Source organism: Juglans microcarpa x Juglans regia, chromosome 8D, assembly GCF_004785595.1.
Source record: "Juglans microcarpa x Juglans regia isolate MS1-56 chromosome 8D, Jm3101_v1.0, whole genome shotgun sequence".
Lineage (NCBI taxonomy): Eukaryota > Viridiplantae > Streptophyta > Magnoliopsida > Fagales > Juglandaceae > Juglans > Juglans microcarpa x Juglans regia.
Window position 1 is genome coordinate 9,915,054 of NC_054608.1, and position 18,850 is coordinate 9,933,903.

The 18,850-nt window shown below is 36.8% G+C and overlaps 1 protein-coding gene across 1 annotated transcript; it reads right to left on the reverse strand.

The window, feature by feature from the left end:
* Positions 1-1,316: 1,316 nt before the first annotated feature.
* Positions 1,317-17,516, reverse strand: LOC121242746 (mitogen-activated protein kinase kinase kinase 5-like). Its single transcript, XM_041140692.1, has 11 exons — positions 16,947-17,516; positions 15,741-16,514; positions 15,559-15,646; positions 14,916-14,978; positions 14,653-14,816; positions 14,228-14,303; positions 4,581-4,640; positions 4,370-4,495; positions 2,371-2,580; positions 2,090-2,187; positions 1,317-1,972 (listed from the first exon to the last, which is right to left on the reverse strand). The coding sequence occupies exons 1-11, from the start codon at positions 17,330-17,332 to the stop codon at positions 1,735-1,737; spliced, it is 2,283 nt and encodes a 760-aa protein (XP_040996626.1). The 5' UTR covers positions 17,333-17,516; the 3' UTR covers positions 1,317-1,734.
* Positions 17,517-18,850: the final 1,334 nt, after the last annotated feature.

Below are 18,850 nucleotides of genomic sequence, written 5' to 3' on the forward strand. Positions count from 1 at the left end.
TTAATTAAATATTTTTCCAGTATTCCTAAAAAGCACTAGAAAGCAGGAGGCCTAATGAACTCTCAAAAAGTAGAGAAAAAGAAACCAGAAATGATGAAGAAGTAAATGCTCATTTTGGTGCCTTGGGGGACATGGAAAACGTAGTGAGGATTGCTACGTTCATCGAAAATGAGTCGCGAATAAAGATTTTGAACAATTTATTTCACTTTTTTTTTTCTTTATATATATTTTTTAATCATCATAAATATTAAAAAAAATAAAAAATTTTCAATATCATTAAAAAATATTTTTTTAATTATTAAATAAATAAATAAAATCATTCGAAACACAAATTTAGAATTATTTCCGAACCCGAAGAATTTCTCATACATAATTTTTACTAGCTAGACATGATCGGTCAAACACCACATGATGAGAAGATGACGTCCCTGCTGATCAAGACATGCAGTTTTTCAAGCCAATGTTTCAGATGATGTCCCTACTGATCAAGACAGTGCACAACAACTCATAGTTTTTCAAGACAAAGTGATGTGACGGTTCGCCTGCCGCCACCTATGATTTCAATACTGTATATTATAATTTCAACGACTATATGTATCTTTTAATTTTCTTTATTCTTTTCTCTCCTTCCTTCAATTGCTATCCAAGGGAATTAAACACACATTGTTAATGGAAATGATAGATACAAGTATATGCTTTGCCAGCTTGACAGAAATTTGGTGCTGTCATGCATTGGGTTGCTTCCACCTTATCAGCTCTTATCTTCGATCTCCATATCTATATGCTCCTTTTCCAAGCTTGCATGGAAAGTGGGGACATTGATCGATGTTCATAATCTTTTGATTCAGAAGGCTCGATATGGAGAAGAATTAGAGATCATTTGAATTTAAAGATGAGTTGTGAATAATAATAAGATGAATTGTAAATAATAGTAAGATTTATAAGTTAAAATTGCTAAATAATAGTGAATAATAATAAGATGAGATGAGTTGAGATGAGATAAATTAAAATGAGTTGTAAATACAGACTGAGCCTTAGTCAAATTTTTTAGAGGTTTTGATAGAAATCCCTCATCTTTTCAAGATAAAAAAGATTAGTTTAGATAGTGACATGAGATGAAATAATTTTAAATGAGTTGAATAAAATATTATTAAAATATTATTTTTTTAATATTATTATTATTTAAAAATTTAAAAAAGTTGAATTATTTATTATATTTTGTATGAAAATTTAAAAAAATTGTAATGATAAGATGAGATACAATTATTTTTATATCCAAACGAAACCTAGAGTAAGTGCGATTGATCGATAATTCATGAAACAAATCCTATAACATTTATTGTTACTCGAGTCAATTTCTTGAATGGCATTTACAAAATCATCCGAATCCATTTATCATACAAAAATGTGACAACATTATCCTAACTTTTCCTTCCTATGTTTTCCATCCGTTTGAGATCATTTCCATTATCTGGAAGTACGAGCTCGTCTGTTAGTTCAAGCCCCAAGCTTTAGTAAAGAATCTAAGATAACAAACCTTCAACTGTGCCGGCCAACTTGATTTCCTGGTCCCCTTGTAACTTTGAAAGAGGCAGCAAAGATTCATACATGATAAATCCGAAACACTTCGAAATACTATGTTAGAGGTCCGGCCTGCAGCTTTTCTAGATGATTGCTTCGATCTTCCAGGCTGTACACCAAGAGAACCATTGTTTCCATATCAATCTAAGTCAACTACATGTTTAAGAGGTGTGAGATTTCCCTTCCATGAGTCCTTAAATGTGCAAATGGATGGTGGTTGACAGCACCAAGGGGCGCATTTCTGGAAAGATCTGAAGAAGGGCTGCAACTATGTGAACTTTGAGTGAAGTCTATGGTAGATAGACGCGGCTGGACTTGAAGCATGGAGTGCGGACGATGAAACACCTCGGTGCAGTTGGAAATTTTATAACTAAAATGCTGACAGGTTCCACTGTAAGAGAAAACAACAACGACAATTTACATTGCATGAAGCTAAATTGAGTAGCGAAGCACAAGCAAATTATTAATACAAAAGTCATAATCTGAGTAGTTCTGGGAGTATTTTTACCAACTACAAGGCAGATTCCCATTCTTGATCCGTCTATCAGGGGAGACTGATATCAGATCTTTACGCTTAGTGCCATCTCTTACAGTACGCCTTTTATCCTAAAAATCAAGAAAGGATACAAAAATCTTTTTCTGATGAGTATAAACGGATATAAAAATCTAATTAAGCTATTCATGTATTTTTTCTCCTTTTCTATTTGTTTATTTATTTTACATGGTGCTCTCGTTACATTTGGATGCCAATATGACTAATAACCAAGGAGTGGTATAGTTCATACTTACTATAAGATCAATTGCAGAAAATGCCTGCAGACAGACTGAAAGATTTTGATCATTCAAATTTTGAATGAAAGGATGCTCCAGTAGCATAAGAGCCGTTGGCCGCTCTGCGGGATTCCTTCGAAAACAACGACGGAGGAAATCCTTTCCCTCTGAGGATAATGTTTCTGGAATGGGTGGGGATCTATTCAAAACTTTGAACATGGCTTGAGGCTGAAACATTGAAAAGAGTTAGGATACTTCAGCTATAAAGTTGAAAACATACACAGCTTAATTGAAGATTTTACAAAAAATGCTATGGGTATGTCTCATTTGTTGTAAGCAGATGACAGTACTTCAATATTTTGTGAGGCCAACAGTAATGATCTCCATTACTTGCAAGCTTATTCCTATGCTCTGAAGCAGTATCTGGGTTTAGGGTGAACTTCACCAAGTCAGAATTACATTTGGGTGGTAGACTTTAGAATGTCACTAGTTTGGCAGATGTCCCATGGTGTAGGATTTCTACCATATCCATGACCTATCTTGGCCTCAGCCTAGGCGATCCCTTTAAAGGCAACGCCATTTGGAATGATATTATTTAGAAGATAATATCATCTGGTAAGATGGAAGTGGTTGTACTTATCAAAAAGTGGTAGAAGTAAATTCATTAAGAGCACACCCTCTAATTGGCCTACACACTACACCGATTTCCACTTCCTGTGTGAACTGCCAATTGACTTGAGTAGTTGAAACGAAGTACACTGGGAGTTTTCAACCGACTATATTTCAATTCTTTTGGAGACCAAGGTGAACTTTGTAAATTTTCTTAGGGACAAATGGATTCTTAGAAGTTTTGAGAAACTATTATGTGTTTTAGGGGCGAAGGGGTTATTTTAATATTTTTTTGGGAATCCTTAAAATATTGTTAAAGCTTTTGTGGGTCAAACATATATTTTATGAGCAAGTTAAGCTTTGTTAATGATCAGAAAAGCATAAAAATCCTATAAACAAGAAACGGCAAAGCTGAAACAAGTCATCATAACGTTAAAGGGATTCTAAAAATAAATCCTTGAGTTCCTTCACTGTTATTTTTCAATCCTCAAGCTCTGGTCATTTCTTCTTCTCCAAATGCACCACAACAAACAAGATGGAACCATCTTCCAACAGGTTCCCCCTTGGGAACAACTACACTTCCCTTTCCAGCACTCCAAAAGATCTACCATACGAAAAGGCACAACACAAGCTGATGCAAACAACCCAAAGATAGTATTCCATAAAGCACTAGTCATCCAGTATGGACTACCCTCAAAGAAAGATTAGGGGGCCATTTCAACTTTTTCTTTTTTTCGAGGGGATAGCGCCCCCCCCCCCCCCCCCCCCCCCCCCCCCCCCCCCCCCCCCCCCCAAAAAAAAAGCTCAACTGAAGACACTAGCATATGGTAAGAATATATAATAAGAATAAAGAAGTAATAAAAATTTCGTATCCTATGCAACAAGACTTCAGTTTATTCAGTTTACTGGGTCCTAGAAAGGTAACCTTTGGTGCCATCATGAAGTAGAACAGATTAAAGCTAGAGGAATTTCTCAATCCTTAAATGCATTCTTGTGGAACTAGGGTCATGTTGCCCGCAAAAAGAAAAGTTAGCAAAAATAGTTGCAAGGCCAGGCCAAACATAGGTTTCTTTTCTTTTTCTAATTTCCCCCTTGAAGACAGGACACAAAGAACTAGGCATCAGAAAATTAACCACAAGGAGTTTCTCAGCACAAGCATTATTCTTTAATTGATCCCCTGTAAATCAGAGATAGGATGACTTCCTGCTGAGCAAAAGAAAAGTGGAATGTAGACAAATTTACAAGCATACAAAATGATGAATATCGCTGAACTAGCCCGCTCAGGCGATGCTCTTGTATATGTACCGTAAACTTGGGCTTATGCCTATTCTTACGATTAATAAAATTTTGTTTGCCGATCAAAACAAAGAAAATTACAAATAAAGCATAAGTTTAATCATGTCCTCACCCCTGTAAACTCACTCCAAGGAGGTTTTCCATTCAGCATTTCAATGATGGTACATCCCAAACTCCATATATCAACAGCAAAAGCAAGATCAGGATTGGCATTGTTTTGCATTGCAGCTTGCATGACCTGCACAACCATAATCAGACTGTATAAACAAAGAAAAAGAAGGGAAGGTAGAAGCTGAGTAAAACCCAAATGCAAAGTGAAGTACCTCTGGAGCCATCCAGTATGGACTCCCCTTCAAAGAAAGGTTACAAGATTGTCCTGCAAGCTGGATACAGGCAAGGTTTCACGTATGAAAGAACAAAAAGAAAGAAACAAGAAATAAAAAAAAAAATGTTGGCCTGGCAAAGACTGACCAAATAAGTGAATATAAATTACAAAGAACCGACCAAGCAGAAGTGTTTGGTCCAGGTTATGCACAAAAAAAGTTATGGGTGTGTGTGTGTCTCCAGGAAATATTGTTGGACCACTAACCACTGCAGTTAACAACACAAATGTGGTACTCACTACCTTAAGGGAGTCACAATAAGGGAAAAATATATTTTACCCATGTGGTCAAATCATTGAGCGCATAATTTCCTAAAGTCTAACCAGAACTTTTTGTGGTCGGGTTCAAAGTGCAAAGCTAACATGTCTGATCTGCGCAGGCTGCGAAAGACTTATCGGCCTTTCTCCACTATCCCTCTTGTAGAATCTCTATCAGTTTCCTCCTGTGCGGGGTGCGGGCAAATCGACTAACACAAAGTCAACTACCAATATTCCAAAGCAAAATACAGATTTGTCAACTGAGGGTTCTAAATTGGGGACTAGATTTATTTTATTATTATTATTATTATCAGTTATTACTATTATTAATATGATTATTCTTTCCGAAGTGAGACTAATTGACTGAGATTTTCTGCCCCTTTCACGCCACCATGGTGATTCCTTAATCAGGAAGTAGCCTAAGTCGGTTAGGCACCAAAATCCTCACTTTTTATACACAACTTTTCCCCGGCATTATTCCTCCCTCACACCAACGAAGAAGTTCTCACAGCAAGATTCCCCAACGTGAAATACATCTTCCTTACCAGTAGTCCCAAAAATCACAACTCTCTCCTCACTTTGTTTCACATGCAGCCATCAGAAAACATAGACAAAGTGCTGTACACAACCAAACCAAGAAACGCACTCCCGCAGCAAACGCACTCATCAAACACAAACCACTATAGTCCTCTTCCACCATCCGAGACCCTTTCCATGTGAAATCGACTTTCATCACAGCAAACCAACTCACAAAACCTCATCGTCAACCACCTAGAAAACACGCTCGCCACCATCAACCACCACAGAGGAAGTCGGAATGCCACCCGACAACACAGAAGCCACCAACCAGTCACTTTCCAGTAGATAGGGATGTAATCGAGCCGAGCCGAGCTGATCTTTGGCTTGCTTAGCTCGGCTCGGCTCAAAATACTCGAGCTCGAGCCCGAGTTCGAAATTTTTTTTATTCTTTGTTCGAGCTCGACTCGATAAGCTAAACACTCAATTTGAGCTCGAGCTCGTGCTCGTCCCACAAACGAGTTCGAGTCGAGCCAAGCTGAGCTCAAGTTCGAGCTTGAATTGTGGAATTTTTTTTTTAATAAGATTTAATAATTAATAAATTAAATAAATAAATAAAATAAAAGATCTAATATTAAATTTATATAACTAACAAGTAGAACGAGCTTCTATTGAATTATAAAATTATAAAATATCTAATTAATTGATATTTATTCAAAATAACAATATATTATATGCCTACATATATTATTAATACATACACTTAATATGATAGAATATAACTATTTCATATATGATTCCTACATACTAGTATATGAAATTATTAAATTTTATCAACTAACTATTATACAAATTATAAAATAGATCTATGAAGTATATTCACTATATAGACATAAGGAATTAGATTACATATTATATATTTAATTATAAAAGTAGTATGCTTATATTATTAGCTAATACATATATATGTATATATACATAGGTGAATGTATATATTTATCAATATATAAATGAGTTTTAATCGAGTCAAACTAACGAGTCGACTCGAACATAAACGAGCCGGCCTTAACGAGTTTTAGCAGAGTTGAGTCGAGTTTTGTCGGGTATGTGTCATTTACAAATCGAGCGGGTATCTAACATATACAGCCCTACCAGCAAACTTCCATTTTCCAGTAAACCCCCACCGAGATCTCCCTCGTTTTCCCTCTATTCCGCAGTTATCTCGGTTCAACAACACCAATCGATAGTTTCTCTCTCTCTCAGTGCTCTTCCGTCGTTGTTGCACGTGACTTCCAGTCCAACCACCGTTAGTATTTAGAAATTTTAGCATATAACAAGATATTTATTAAATTATTCTCCATAGCATGAGTTTAAATAAGTAGAATATTACGACACGTTTCGTAGAAGATTTTAGTAATGTTTAGTACTTCGTATAGGTAACAAATTGCGAAGTGAGATTTTGGAAGCAACGCTACAAGGTAAGTAGCATGATCATAACCTTTATGTGTGCTGTAATTATTTTGTTATGCATGAAAAAAAAAAAAAAAAAAAAAAAAAAAAAAAAAAAAAAGAAGATGTTTACTTATGTACAGCCAATTCCAGGTTGGACCCTTTTTATGAACCCTCGACGAACTACGACACTATGTTTGTGAATGAAATTATGTATGTCATGTTGATTGACTGTTTGATTGAATGGATGCTATGATATGCTATGTAATGCCAAGTTATGTTGTATCATACAATGCTCATGTTAAGCCATGTCACGTGATGCTCATGTAAGTTATGCTATGTAATGCTCACGTCTATATGCCATGTTAAGTGCTATGCCATGCATATGGGTATGACATGTCATGAAAGTTCACGAACTCAACATGCCACATGTATCATGATATGATAAGATAAGTAAGAAATCATGTGAATGATAAGTAAGCTTTAAGAATGGCCTGATGTTATGGGTGGATGTGCAAGCCATGGACCTAAGCGTGGTCCATCATATGCTATGATGTATGCAGTGACATAGACCTAAGCGTGTTTCACCATATGCTATGCCATGATGTATGTGGTGACACAAACTTAAGCGAGTACCACCATATGTTATGTTATGATTATGCAGTGCCACGGACCTAAGCATGGTTCACCATACGTTATGCTACGATTTCTGCAGTCAATGACAATTGGACCGATGCACGGATGTTATGATGGCCACTAAGTAAGCGAAAGGCAAGACGAATAAGTCATGCATGACGATATGAAATGCATGGAGTCGGTCATTCATGCATCCATGTTACATATATTGCCATGATTATGTTTAATTTCACCTATGTTACTAATGAATGATCTATATGATGTGTGTATGTATGACAATGCATGAAAGTTTTCAAAGTTAAGCCTGATATTAAGCTAAGTTAAATTACAGTATGATGTACTATTACTGAGGCCTGGTTTGGTTACACAAATTAAACCATCTCATCTCATCTCATATAATCATTATAATTTTTCCAAATTGTTACACAAAATATAATAAACAATTCAACTTTTTTGAATCCCAAAACAAAAATAATATTAAAAAAATATATTCTAACAATATTTTATTCAACTTTCAACTTTTATCTTATCTCATCGTGTAACAAAACGAGGCCTGAGTCTTCGACTCATTTTTGTATGTTTTTATGTTTTAACAGGACCCAAACTGACTACTTCGAGAGAGTCAATCTCCAAGAATATAAGAAGAAGAGAGAAGAAGAATTGAGTTGCTGAACATACTTTTCGGTTGTGAGCTTTTCCCTCCAACCATCTTTATTTATACCGAGTATTCATATGAAACGACAGTGTTTAACAACGTCTCTTACACTTTTAGTAAGTAAGAAACGACTGTGTTACAATTAATAAGAAGGAAAAGTGCTAAACGACAACGTTCTACTAACGAAACCAGAAACTAATCCTATACAATACGACATCGTTCCAGATCTGTTCTTCAAATACAACTAACAACTAACACCTTCCTTTTCTGTCTTCAACACACAGAAGCACCCTCATCCACGAACACCTTGTCCACTACCATAAGCCCTACGCAGGCTGCAACCCTTCCACTCCAGCACCTTGCTCATAACACACCCTCCCCCTTTAAAGCACCTTGCCCACAAGGTGGGGAAATTGAAGCTTTCAATAAGGTTCCCATGTGGAGTCTTCCACTCGAGCACCTTCCCATTGGATGAGGACTTCTACCACAGCTTTGTTGTCCCTCTTAACACTCCTGCGCTCCAAAATTTTCTCAAGTTGAGGCCTTAACTCACCTTGCAAGTCAACTGGAAGTAGGGAAGAGAAAGGTGTGAGCTGGTCTCCAATTTTTTTCAACACAGAAACATGAAAAACAAGATGCAAGAGAGAATCTGAGGGCAAACATTATCGATATGCCACTTTGCCAATTCTGTGAGTAATCTGAAATGGCCCAAAATAGCGAGGTGAAAGCTTAAGATTCCTCCTAACTGCCACAGATTGTTACCTATAGGGTTAAAGTTTAAGATAAACCCAATCTCCCACTGAGAATTCTTTGTCAGTCCTGCGCTTGTCATAATAATACTTCATTCTATCTTGAGCAAGAGATAAATTGGACTTAAGTGTTGCCAAAATTTGCTCTCGAGTCTGCAACAATTGGTCCACAGACTGATTTGCAGTTAAACCAGGAATGTAGGCTTGAAGCCTAATTGGAGGAGTCCCATAAACAGCTTCAAAGGGAGTCATCTTTGTGGAAGTATGAAAGGTGGAATTATACCACCACTCAGACAAAGAAAGCCAATCTGCCCATAACTTTGGTTTATCACCAGAAAAAGACCTCAGAAAATGTTCAAGGCACTTGTTGACAGCTTTTGTTTGGCCATCACTTTGAGGGTGATAGGCTGAAGAGTAAGAAATATTAACCACTTGCAATCTGAAAAGTTCCTTCCAAAATGAACTGGTAAATGTTGAACCACGATCAGAAACAATAGTTTTAGGTAAACCATGCAGTTTAAAAACATTGTTGAATAATAGTAAAGCCACCTGAGCAGCTGTGAATGGATGTTTCAAGGACATAAAATAAGCATATTATGACAATCTGTCCACCACAACCATAATAACAGAATACCCCTTAGAAATGGGCAAACCCTCAACAAAATCCATTGAGAGGTCAGTCCATCTTTGCTCAGGAATAGGTAAGGGCTGTAAAAACCCAACTGGAAGGAGATTTTGGATCTTATTTCTTTGGCAAGTTGCACATTCACAAATAAATTGTTTGACATCATGCTTGAGACCAGGCCAATAAAAATCCACTCTAGCTTTGTGCAAACATTTGTGAAAACCAGAATGACCAGCAGCAGGACTAGAGTGCAAGTAATTCAAAATCTGTTGCTTCAATGGGAGAGAGTCAGGCACATAAATTCTGTCTTTCTTAAACAAAATGCCATGTCTTAGCTTGAATGAAGAATTAGAAGTAGGATCAAACTGCAATGCAGTAATTAGTTTGTACACATCCTAATCTGCATCATAAGCTGCTTTCAACTCTGAGAGCCATGTTGGTGTAGGAAATGATAAGGCTGCGAACTCTCCCAGCTCATCAACTAGATCTCTACGAAACAAGGCATCAGCCACCTTGTTCTCCACACTTTGCTTATGCTCAATAGTAAACTCATAACCAAGGAGCTTAGAAAGCCATCTTTGCTGAGCAACAGTGCCAATCTTCTACTCAAGCAAATATTTAAGGCTATGGTGATCAGTTTTGATCACAAAAGCACCTCCTAAAAGATAGGGCCTCCACTTCTTAACAACTAGCACTAAGGCTAGAAACTCTTTTTCATAAGTGGAAAGAGTTAAATTTTTTCCTTTCAAAGCTTGACTGAAAAAGGCCAAGGGCCTTTGGTCTTGCATCAAAACTGCTCCTATACTAGTTGCACAAGCATCACATTCAATGACAAATGCTTTGGTGAAGTCAGGCAATGCAAGAACAAAAGGGCTAGTGACAGCAACTTTCAACTCATTAAAAGACTTAGTAGCCAAATCTGTCCAAACAAAAGCATCTTTTTTTAGCAAAGAAGTCAAAGGGGCAGCAATCTGACCATAGCCCCTAATGAATTTTCTATAGTAACCTATCAAGCCTAAAAAACCCCTTAATGACTTTAGGTTTTTAGGTATTAGCCAAGTAACCATAGACTCCAACTTTTTAGGGTCTGCCCTCACTCCTTCCTTTGAAATCAAATGCCCCAAATATTCTATTTCTTGACATGCAAATTTACACTTCGACTGTTTAGCATAAAGTTGATGGTGCTGTAAAGTTTGCAAAACAGTAGAGAGATGATCCAAATGAGATGACATGTCCCTGCTATAAACTAGTATGTCATCAAAGAAAACAATGACAAACTGTCTAAGGAATGGCCTAAAAACTTCATTCATGAGACCTTGAAATGTTGAAGGGGTATTAGTGAGACCAAAGGGCATTACAAGAAATTCATAATGCCCTTCATGAGTTCTGAATGCAGTCTTATGAATATCCTCATCCCTCATACGTATCTGATGATAACCTGCCCTAAGATCCAATTTAGAAAAAATGGTAGAACCTAAAAGTTCATCCAAGAGCTCATCCACAACAGGAATGGGGTATTTGTCCTTATTAGTGGCTTCATTTAAGGCCCTATAATCGATGCACATTCTCCATGTGCCATCAGACTTCCTGACTAGCAAAACAGGAGAGGAGAAAGGTGACTGACTTGACCTAATAACCCCAGAATTCAAGAGCTCCTTCACAATTTTTTCAATTTCTGTTTTCTGATAAAATGGATATCTGTAAGGCCTAACACTGATAGCAGAAGTATCCTTTTTCAAATTAATCTTGTGGTCATGAGACCTATTGGGTGGCAATCTAGTAGGTTCATTAAAAACTTCCTTATACTACTGCAAAAGGTGCTGCACTTGTTCATCCTGCAATGATGAAGGTTCAATGGAGCTACAAGCAAAACTATCCGTAGAAAAATTCCCTTACTTCCACAACCAAAAGTCTCAAAGGACTCATCATCATCAATAAGATTTGACTGAGATATTGTCAAACCTTTTAAGGAAAGCTTCTGGCCATCACACTGAAACTGCATACTCATATTGACAAAGTCCCAAAGAATAGGACTCAATGTAGATAACCATTGAATGCCAAGAACTGCATCGCATCCTCCCAAAGGAAGTGTAAAAAAATCAACTGTGAAAAGTATGCCCTGAATCAACAAAGGCACAGCCACACATTTCCCAGTACTATCAATAACCTAACCATTAGCCACTTTAACACTAATAGCCTGGCCAAGTTGCACATGCAATTTACATCGAGCAGCAACCACAGTGTCCACAAAATTATGTGTACTGCCAGTGTCAATAAAAATTACCAACTTCTTCTTGTCAATAGAAGCAATAAGTCTCATGGTCTTAGGTCCACCTCCACCTACCATAGACTGTAATGAAATAGAAGCCATCTCAGCTTCAACTTCCACAGGTTCAACAACCACCTCACCAATAACATTAGTATTTTCTTCACCACTTGACTCACCAAATTCCATACATTCTAGTAAGAATAGCTTTGGCCTTGCACATTTATGACCTGGTTGCCATTTATCATCACAGAAATAACAAAGGCCTTTTTTACGCCTTTCCACCATTTGAGACTTAGGAAACCTTATGATAAGGAAGCCTGGCTAAAAGTGAAACTCTCGGTGCTCCTAAAATTGAAAGAGTTTGTCCAGACCTTAATAGACTCAACTCTGGACTAAACTTACTCGAAGCAGTAAGTGAATTTCTCCAAGGTTTCCTTATACTCACCACATATTGTTCTTGAATTTTGGCTAAGCCAAAAGCATCATTCAAAGATGAAGGATTCAGCATCCTAACAGGTAATCTAATCTAATCACGTAGGCCACTCAAAAAATAGCTCAATTTGTTTTTCTCAGACAAGCCTTTAATACGATTGGAAAAAATCTCAAATTCAGCTTTGTAATCATTAACTGTACTAACCTGCTTGAGTCGAGTAAGTGACTCCATAGGATCATCGTATGGAGTAGATCCAAAACGGATCTGAACCGCCTTGATGAAGTCCTCCCAAGAATGAAAGGGTCCTGCCTCACTGGCATCCTAAAACCAGGCCAAAGCTTCATCATCCATGTGGAAAGAAGCAATGAAAAAACGTTGGCCAGGAGAGACCTGGTGATACAGAAAGTACTGATTTGCATGATAAATCCATGGTGATGGATTACCACCACGAAACCTAGGAAAATCTAGTTTAATTCCTCTTACAAAACCTCTGTTCACTAGTTCTCTGTGGTGTAGTTCCCCCATGTCATCCTCCACATCTTCATTTATGTGCAGCGTTTGTTGATCGTGATTATCTCGACGTCTATTACTAGGATCCTCAAAATCTTGACAAGAAATCTTTGAGATTTGTTGTAAAACCTCCTGAAACTTTTTATCGTGTTTCCCTTTCTAATCGTGCCGCCTCTTGCTGCTTCAACAATAAACAAATCGCATCTTCGATTTGTTTTTGTTGTCGTGCCTATTGCTACCGCAAGTGATTCATTGAATCAACTATTTGAGCATACGAACGCGTTCCTTCTGCCATGGCTGATACCAACTGTAATGGACCCAAATTGACTACTTTGAGAGAGTCACTCTCCAAGAATATGAGAAGAAGAGAGAATGGTAGAAGAGAGAAGAAGAATCGAGTTGCTGAATATACTTTTCGGTTGTGAGCTTTTCCCTCCAACCATCTTGATTTATGCTGAGTATTCATATGAAAGGACAGTGTTTAACAACGTCCCTTACACTTTTAGTAAGTAAGAAACGATTGCATTACAATTAATAAGAAGGAAAAGTGCTAAACGACAACGTTCTACTAACGAAACCAGTAACTAATCCTATACAATACGACATCGTTCCAGATCTGTTCTTCAAATACAACTAACAACTAACACCTTCCTTTTCTGTCTTCAACACACAGAAGCACCCTCATCCACGAACACCTTGCCCACTGCCATAAGCCCTTCGCAGGTTGCAACCCTTCCACTCCAGCACCTTGCTCATAACATAACCACCTCAGGCGAGATCTTTATGATGATAGAACTACAGGATGGGACAAGGCCCAAGGAGATGAGACAGAGGCCTAGGCAATTTATGACATGCTAAGTTCATGATTAGAGATTGGCTTTATTTACTGGTGAAATCTTTTGTATCTGGCGTTTTGTTAGGAAGAAAAACTTTTAAGTCAAGATTAGTAAAACACAAGTTCCCCGAGATTTCTAAAAATGACTTTATTCATAATGCTAGGGAACGTGGTGTTACAATAACTAATCTCAGTATACCACATAATGGTTTTTTTCTATACCTTCACCCACACTACATCATATATACTCATATTGATTCTCTCCTCTTGATCAAAACATAAAAACTACATATTGGTGACAACATTTTTAAATAAGTATTTTTTTATAAGTAGCATTTTTAAATAAGGAAAAATGAGGAAAGGTGTAATAACTTATGTTCAGCATTTTCTAACTAGTTAGGATGCAATGAGTAGCATATATGTTTGATTTTTACCCATTGAAAATGATGGTGAGGGAGGAAGTGCTACAAACTAAACTTTAAGGAGATTCCACAAATTAAACTTTAAGGAGATTCCACAAACTAAACTTTAAAGGAGATTCTACAAGCTAAACTTAAAGGAGATTCAATGTGCTACAACCTATGGGACTAAATTTAATTTTGCTTTTATAATTACTACCACATTGTAAGATGTTGGGAGAAATTCAAACTCACATGTTTAGCTAGCCCAAAATCTGCAAGCTTAACGACACCAGATGCATCGACAAGCAAATTTGCACCTTTGATATCCCTGCAGAGCACAACCATCCAAGTTATCAAACTTCAGTTAAAAATTAGCAACCAAACTTCTCCAACAATGTGCTTTACTAACTGCTGTGTAGCCATAAACTGAAAACAAGTCTATAAATCTATAAAAAAGAATTAAAAAAGAAACATTCCGAAGACCTTTCTAACAAGGCCCATTTGTGATCCTTATATTTTTTCAAAGAATGACAGTGAATCACGGGTCTATTTTCACAAATTTGAGTTTTTCCATCTTCTATCGAAAGGCATTTTGTGAAAGTAAATCTACAATGGTCAACAGGGAGGTAAATCTACAATGCCAGTTCATGTTTCTTCTTATCAAACGTGATAATTACCTGTGGATAGTCTTTGTGCTATGCAAGTAAGCCAACCCGGAGAGGATATGGCGAGTGAAATTGCGAACTACAGATTCAGTAATAGCTCCACAATGCTCATGTACATATTTACTAATTGATCCAGGATGAACATACTCCAAATATATGTAAAAGTGATCATCAATCTGCTCATAAACATTGTTACCTTAATTAGTCAAGCCCATGAAGAATCACAAACAATTAATTTGAACTATATAAATGAAAAGAACCAATGAAATACTCACTATCTCGCTGCCATAATACTGCACTATGTTTGGGTGCTTTAGTTGACGGAGAACTTTTATTTCCTGATTCAACAAATATGATAGAGAACAGCATAAGAAAATTTTGATAGACAATTGGAACATCTACAAAGCTAGAACCAAAATTTCCAATTATTAAGACAAGCACTTTTTCCATGCACTGAATAGAAAACATAAAAAAGCGTGAACTGAACACCACAAACAACTATGCTGTTCACTGTGATTTATCACGTGGGATCTTTATAGAAAGATAAGTGGTCTTAGGTCCCCAGCATTGAAGAGAGGAGACACAACAGGTGTATAAGTAGTTTCGGGGAATGCCATTAATTGATTGGAGTCTAGCATTAGGGCCATTATGCAGGCTGCAGGCTTAGATCTCTTTCATTTAGTAGGAACCAATGTATCTTTCCCTTCCCATGATTTATTATAGCAACTCCACTTGATTGACTCCATCTGGCTGTATTTGGTTGATGAACCTTCATCAAGTAGCAGAGTTGACTACATGTATCTATTTTTCCATTATACCTTCTTGCTCAAGTCTGCATCTTCCACTGACAGCAACTATGCCCCAAATAGAATAAAAACTCTAAAGACTTGGCAGGAGGGGGAAGACTCTAACAAGTACCTGCTCCAACTGCTTTACACATTCAGCAGATTTAGGATCATCAGGAATGAGATCAACTTCCTTCATTGCACATGAAGCTCCAGATTCCCTGTAATATATAAACAGGGCAATGTTAACTGAAGAAGTTGGAAACAACCACCACAATTCAGAAGCTTCACCATCATAATTTCAAGCTCACATACCGGTTGGTTGCAAGGAATACGCTTCCAAATGTACCACGTCCAATGAGTTTTCCCTTTTGCCATTGACCTTTAAAAGATGATGTGAACAGTTGTTCCGTGAAGTGATTTATGCTAGTTGATTGTGGTTGCAAAGATGGTTGTGATGGTAATATTGCTCCTGGTGGGAGGGGCAAAGGGTGGGCACTGATCTCGAGCCCCTCCATGTGACTCTCTGACATCAATTTATGAAGCGAAGGAAATAAAGATCTGTTTGGACTTTTCGGTGTGGGCTGGGGACTTTGGACTGTTGGGCCACGCAAAGGGGACTGATCAGGACTATGCATGGCTCTAGCTGGTGACTCTTTTGAAGTACATGCAACAAGGGTATCCTGAAATTCTTGAAAAGCCACAGAAGAAGGAAAGAGATCCCCAGAATTCAATCTTCGTGGGCTTCTAGTAGGACTTGATAAAACACTAGTGGGAGCGCTCCTGGCAGGATTTTTCAGCCGGAAGTTGCAATTAAAACCTTCATCATTTAATTCTTGAAGCAATCCCCTACAACAATTGTTTGAGGACTTGGCTGAACTTGTGGTAGAACAAGAAGGAAAAAAATCAGTGCTTGCTCTATGTAGGCTAACTGCAGAACTTGATAATTCACTTGTCAGAGAGCTCCTGGCAGGAATATTTAGCCTCAAGTTGTAATTATTGAGTTCAACGTGTACATCCTGGGAGAGTCTCCTATGATTATTGCTTGAAGATTTCATTGAAGTTGTGGCAACATTATCTGTGTTTTTCCTGAAGTTCATGGAGCAAAATCACTAAAACTGATGAACAGGATGATATAAACACACATGCGTATACATAGAGCATGTTTTTAAAAACCTTAAACCTGCCACTATCCAGTAACTCAAACATTCTGATAAGATTATATAACAGTAAAACGCAAACTGACAGCAACATCAACTAATGCAACAAGATTCCTATGAATAAGCCTTAACACTATATTTTATGCCAATTTTGCATTCTCAGATTAAACACCAAAAAAAAAGCAGCTAAATTATATAAATAAAACAAAGAAAAACAAACAACTCCATATTACCAAAGAATAGGGAAACAATAAAACTAATAACAATGGGAATACATGGAAATCCAAGGAGTCTAAACAGAAATGAAGGGAAAGAAGAATAAGCTTTTTAAAAAAATAGAAAAAGAAGAACACGCTTTTACCTTCCCAACGAAGAGCTCGGTCCTTCATTCGGCGATCCGAGGTGAGCCTGCCCCGAATTCACCGTTGACTCCGGTCTCCAACTCGAAGGAAATTCAGGAAGCGGTAACCGTTGCGGCACGGCCGAGCACGACCAGTGCTCAGAGTCACCCGGCGACCACGACTTCCGTGCCGAACCGGGCGACTCCGACGGCGATGAACAAGACCCTTCACCCGGCTGCCAGCCAAGGTCTCGGTCACTTACGTGACGGAGCTTCCTCTGCCGCGTGAGCCGCCTCTGAGTAAAGGATTCTGTTTGTCTCCGAGTGTTAACGAATTCACCATCAGCAGAAACAGAGCGAGACGAAGATTGCAAAGAAGAAGGAGAGGATTTGTGAAAAAAAGGCATTTGGGAGCTAAGGAAAAATTGTAAAACCCGTCATGCAAAAAGTAAAAGAACCCCCATATCTTGGTGAGCCAAATGGGAAACACCCTGGTGCTTTCTTGCTTCGTTTACTCTCTCTTTTTCTATATATAAATTTGAATTGTTTGGGTCAAACACTTGGACCTTAGAGGAAAGAAAAACTCTACAGCCTTAAGTCCCGTTTGTTTTTAAAGATGGAATGAGATGAGATGAGATGAAATGAGATTAAAGTTAAAAAGTTGAATAAAATAATATTAGAATATATTTTTTAATATTATTTTTGTTTTGAGATTTGAAAAAGTTAAATTTTTTATTTTATTTTTTGTGAAAATTTGAGAAAATTATAATAATGAGATGAGATGTTTTTCAAAAACAAACAAGGCCTAAAGAGCTAAGACATTTCGAGATTTCTAGACCTTGAAAAACTCTGGACATGGTTGGAGAAATCGAAGTCAGAAACACGACACCCAGAATTACCTACGCTGTCGAGACGTGACCCAGAGCCAAGGGGAAGGAAAGGAATGGTGGACAGTCGTTATTAAACAGCTGCTTGTCCCGACTCCACACCCAACATGCGTTTATGGGGGGTGGGGGTGTGAATCAAGCTGTCTAGAGACGAGTAAAAGACATCATTATACGAGCATGTGGTCTGTCTGTATGGTTCTGAATTAGACACGAAGTCAAGATTGACAAAGCATAGTTGGAAAACTATCACCTCGTTGCTCTATTCTTGTAAATAAATTAACCCAAAAAAAATATTTACGAATTTATTTATTTATTGACAATGCATCACCTTATTTGACTCAAAAAGTCTATCACATTGATTAGTATTTAAAAAATATTGAGTTTTGTTATTTATAAATTATATATAAACACATGAAAAATGTTAAATGTATTTAAAAAAAACTTGTAAAAATTTATTTTTTCACATGTCAGTTATTGATATGTTAAAAATATTGAAATTTGAAATTCAAAATTTAAATTTAAAAAAAAAACTAATAAAATGAGTCTTGTAAGTAAAATTATAATTATATATAACATTACTATAAACACATTATTTGTTGTAAAATAAAAGATAAATATGTGAATTTTTTTACGATTAAATATTCAATAAATATTATAGGTTTTTTTTTAATTCAACACTCTTATTTTAAATAGTGAATTTTAGACAAAATGATTAAGTGCATGTTTGAGATTGCAGTGAGAAATATAACTTATAGTTTTAGGACTTGTAGCTTATAACTTAAGTAATAAATTCTACTATTAAAAAGTTATTTAATATTTGGTAATCATATCTTTAAAGTTCTTTCAATCATGTTACATTTGTTTGGAAACAAATTAAAAAAAAAGATTTCTAAAGTAAAAAAGACGATCATTTAAATTTTTAAAAATTATGATCATATACCTAAAAGTTTGAAAGTTGTAGATATTTTTATCCATTGACATTTTTTTAAAATTTAAATGACGTTCGACATTATCTAAAAAAACTCTTTTGAGGAAAAA

What these genes read in the sequence shown, in the direction of transcription:
- LOC121242746 (XM_041140692.1), bottom strand. Translation starts at nt 17,332, where the DNA reads ATGCCTTTTTTTCACAAATCCTCTCCTTCTTCTTTGCAATCTTCGTCT. An exon ending in CCGAGCTCTTCGTTGGGAAG is followed by an intron (nt 16,515 to 16,946) that starts GTAAAAGCGTGT and finishes CATGAACTTCAG; the next exon opens with GAAAAACACAGATAATGTTG. An exon ending in GGGAATCTGCCTTGTAGTTG is followed by an intron (nt 1,973 to 2,089) that starts GTAAAAATACTC and finishes TTTCTCTTACAG; the next exon opens with TGGAACCTGTCAGCATTTTA.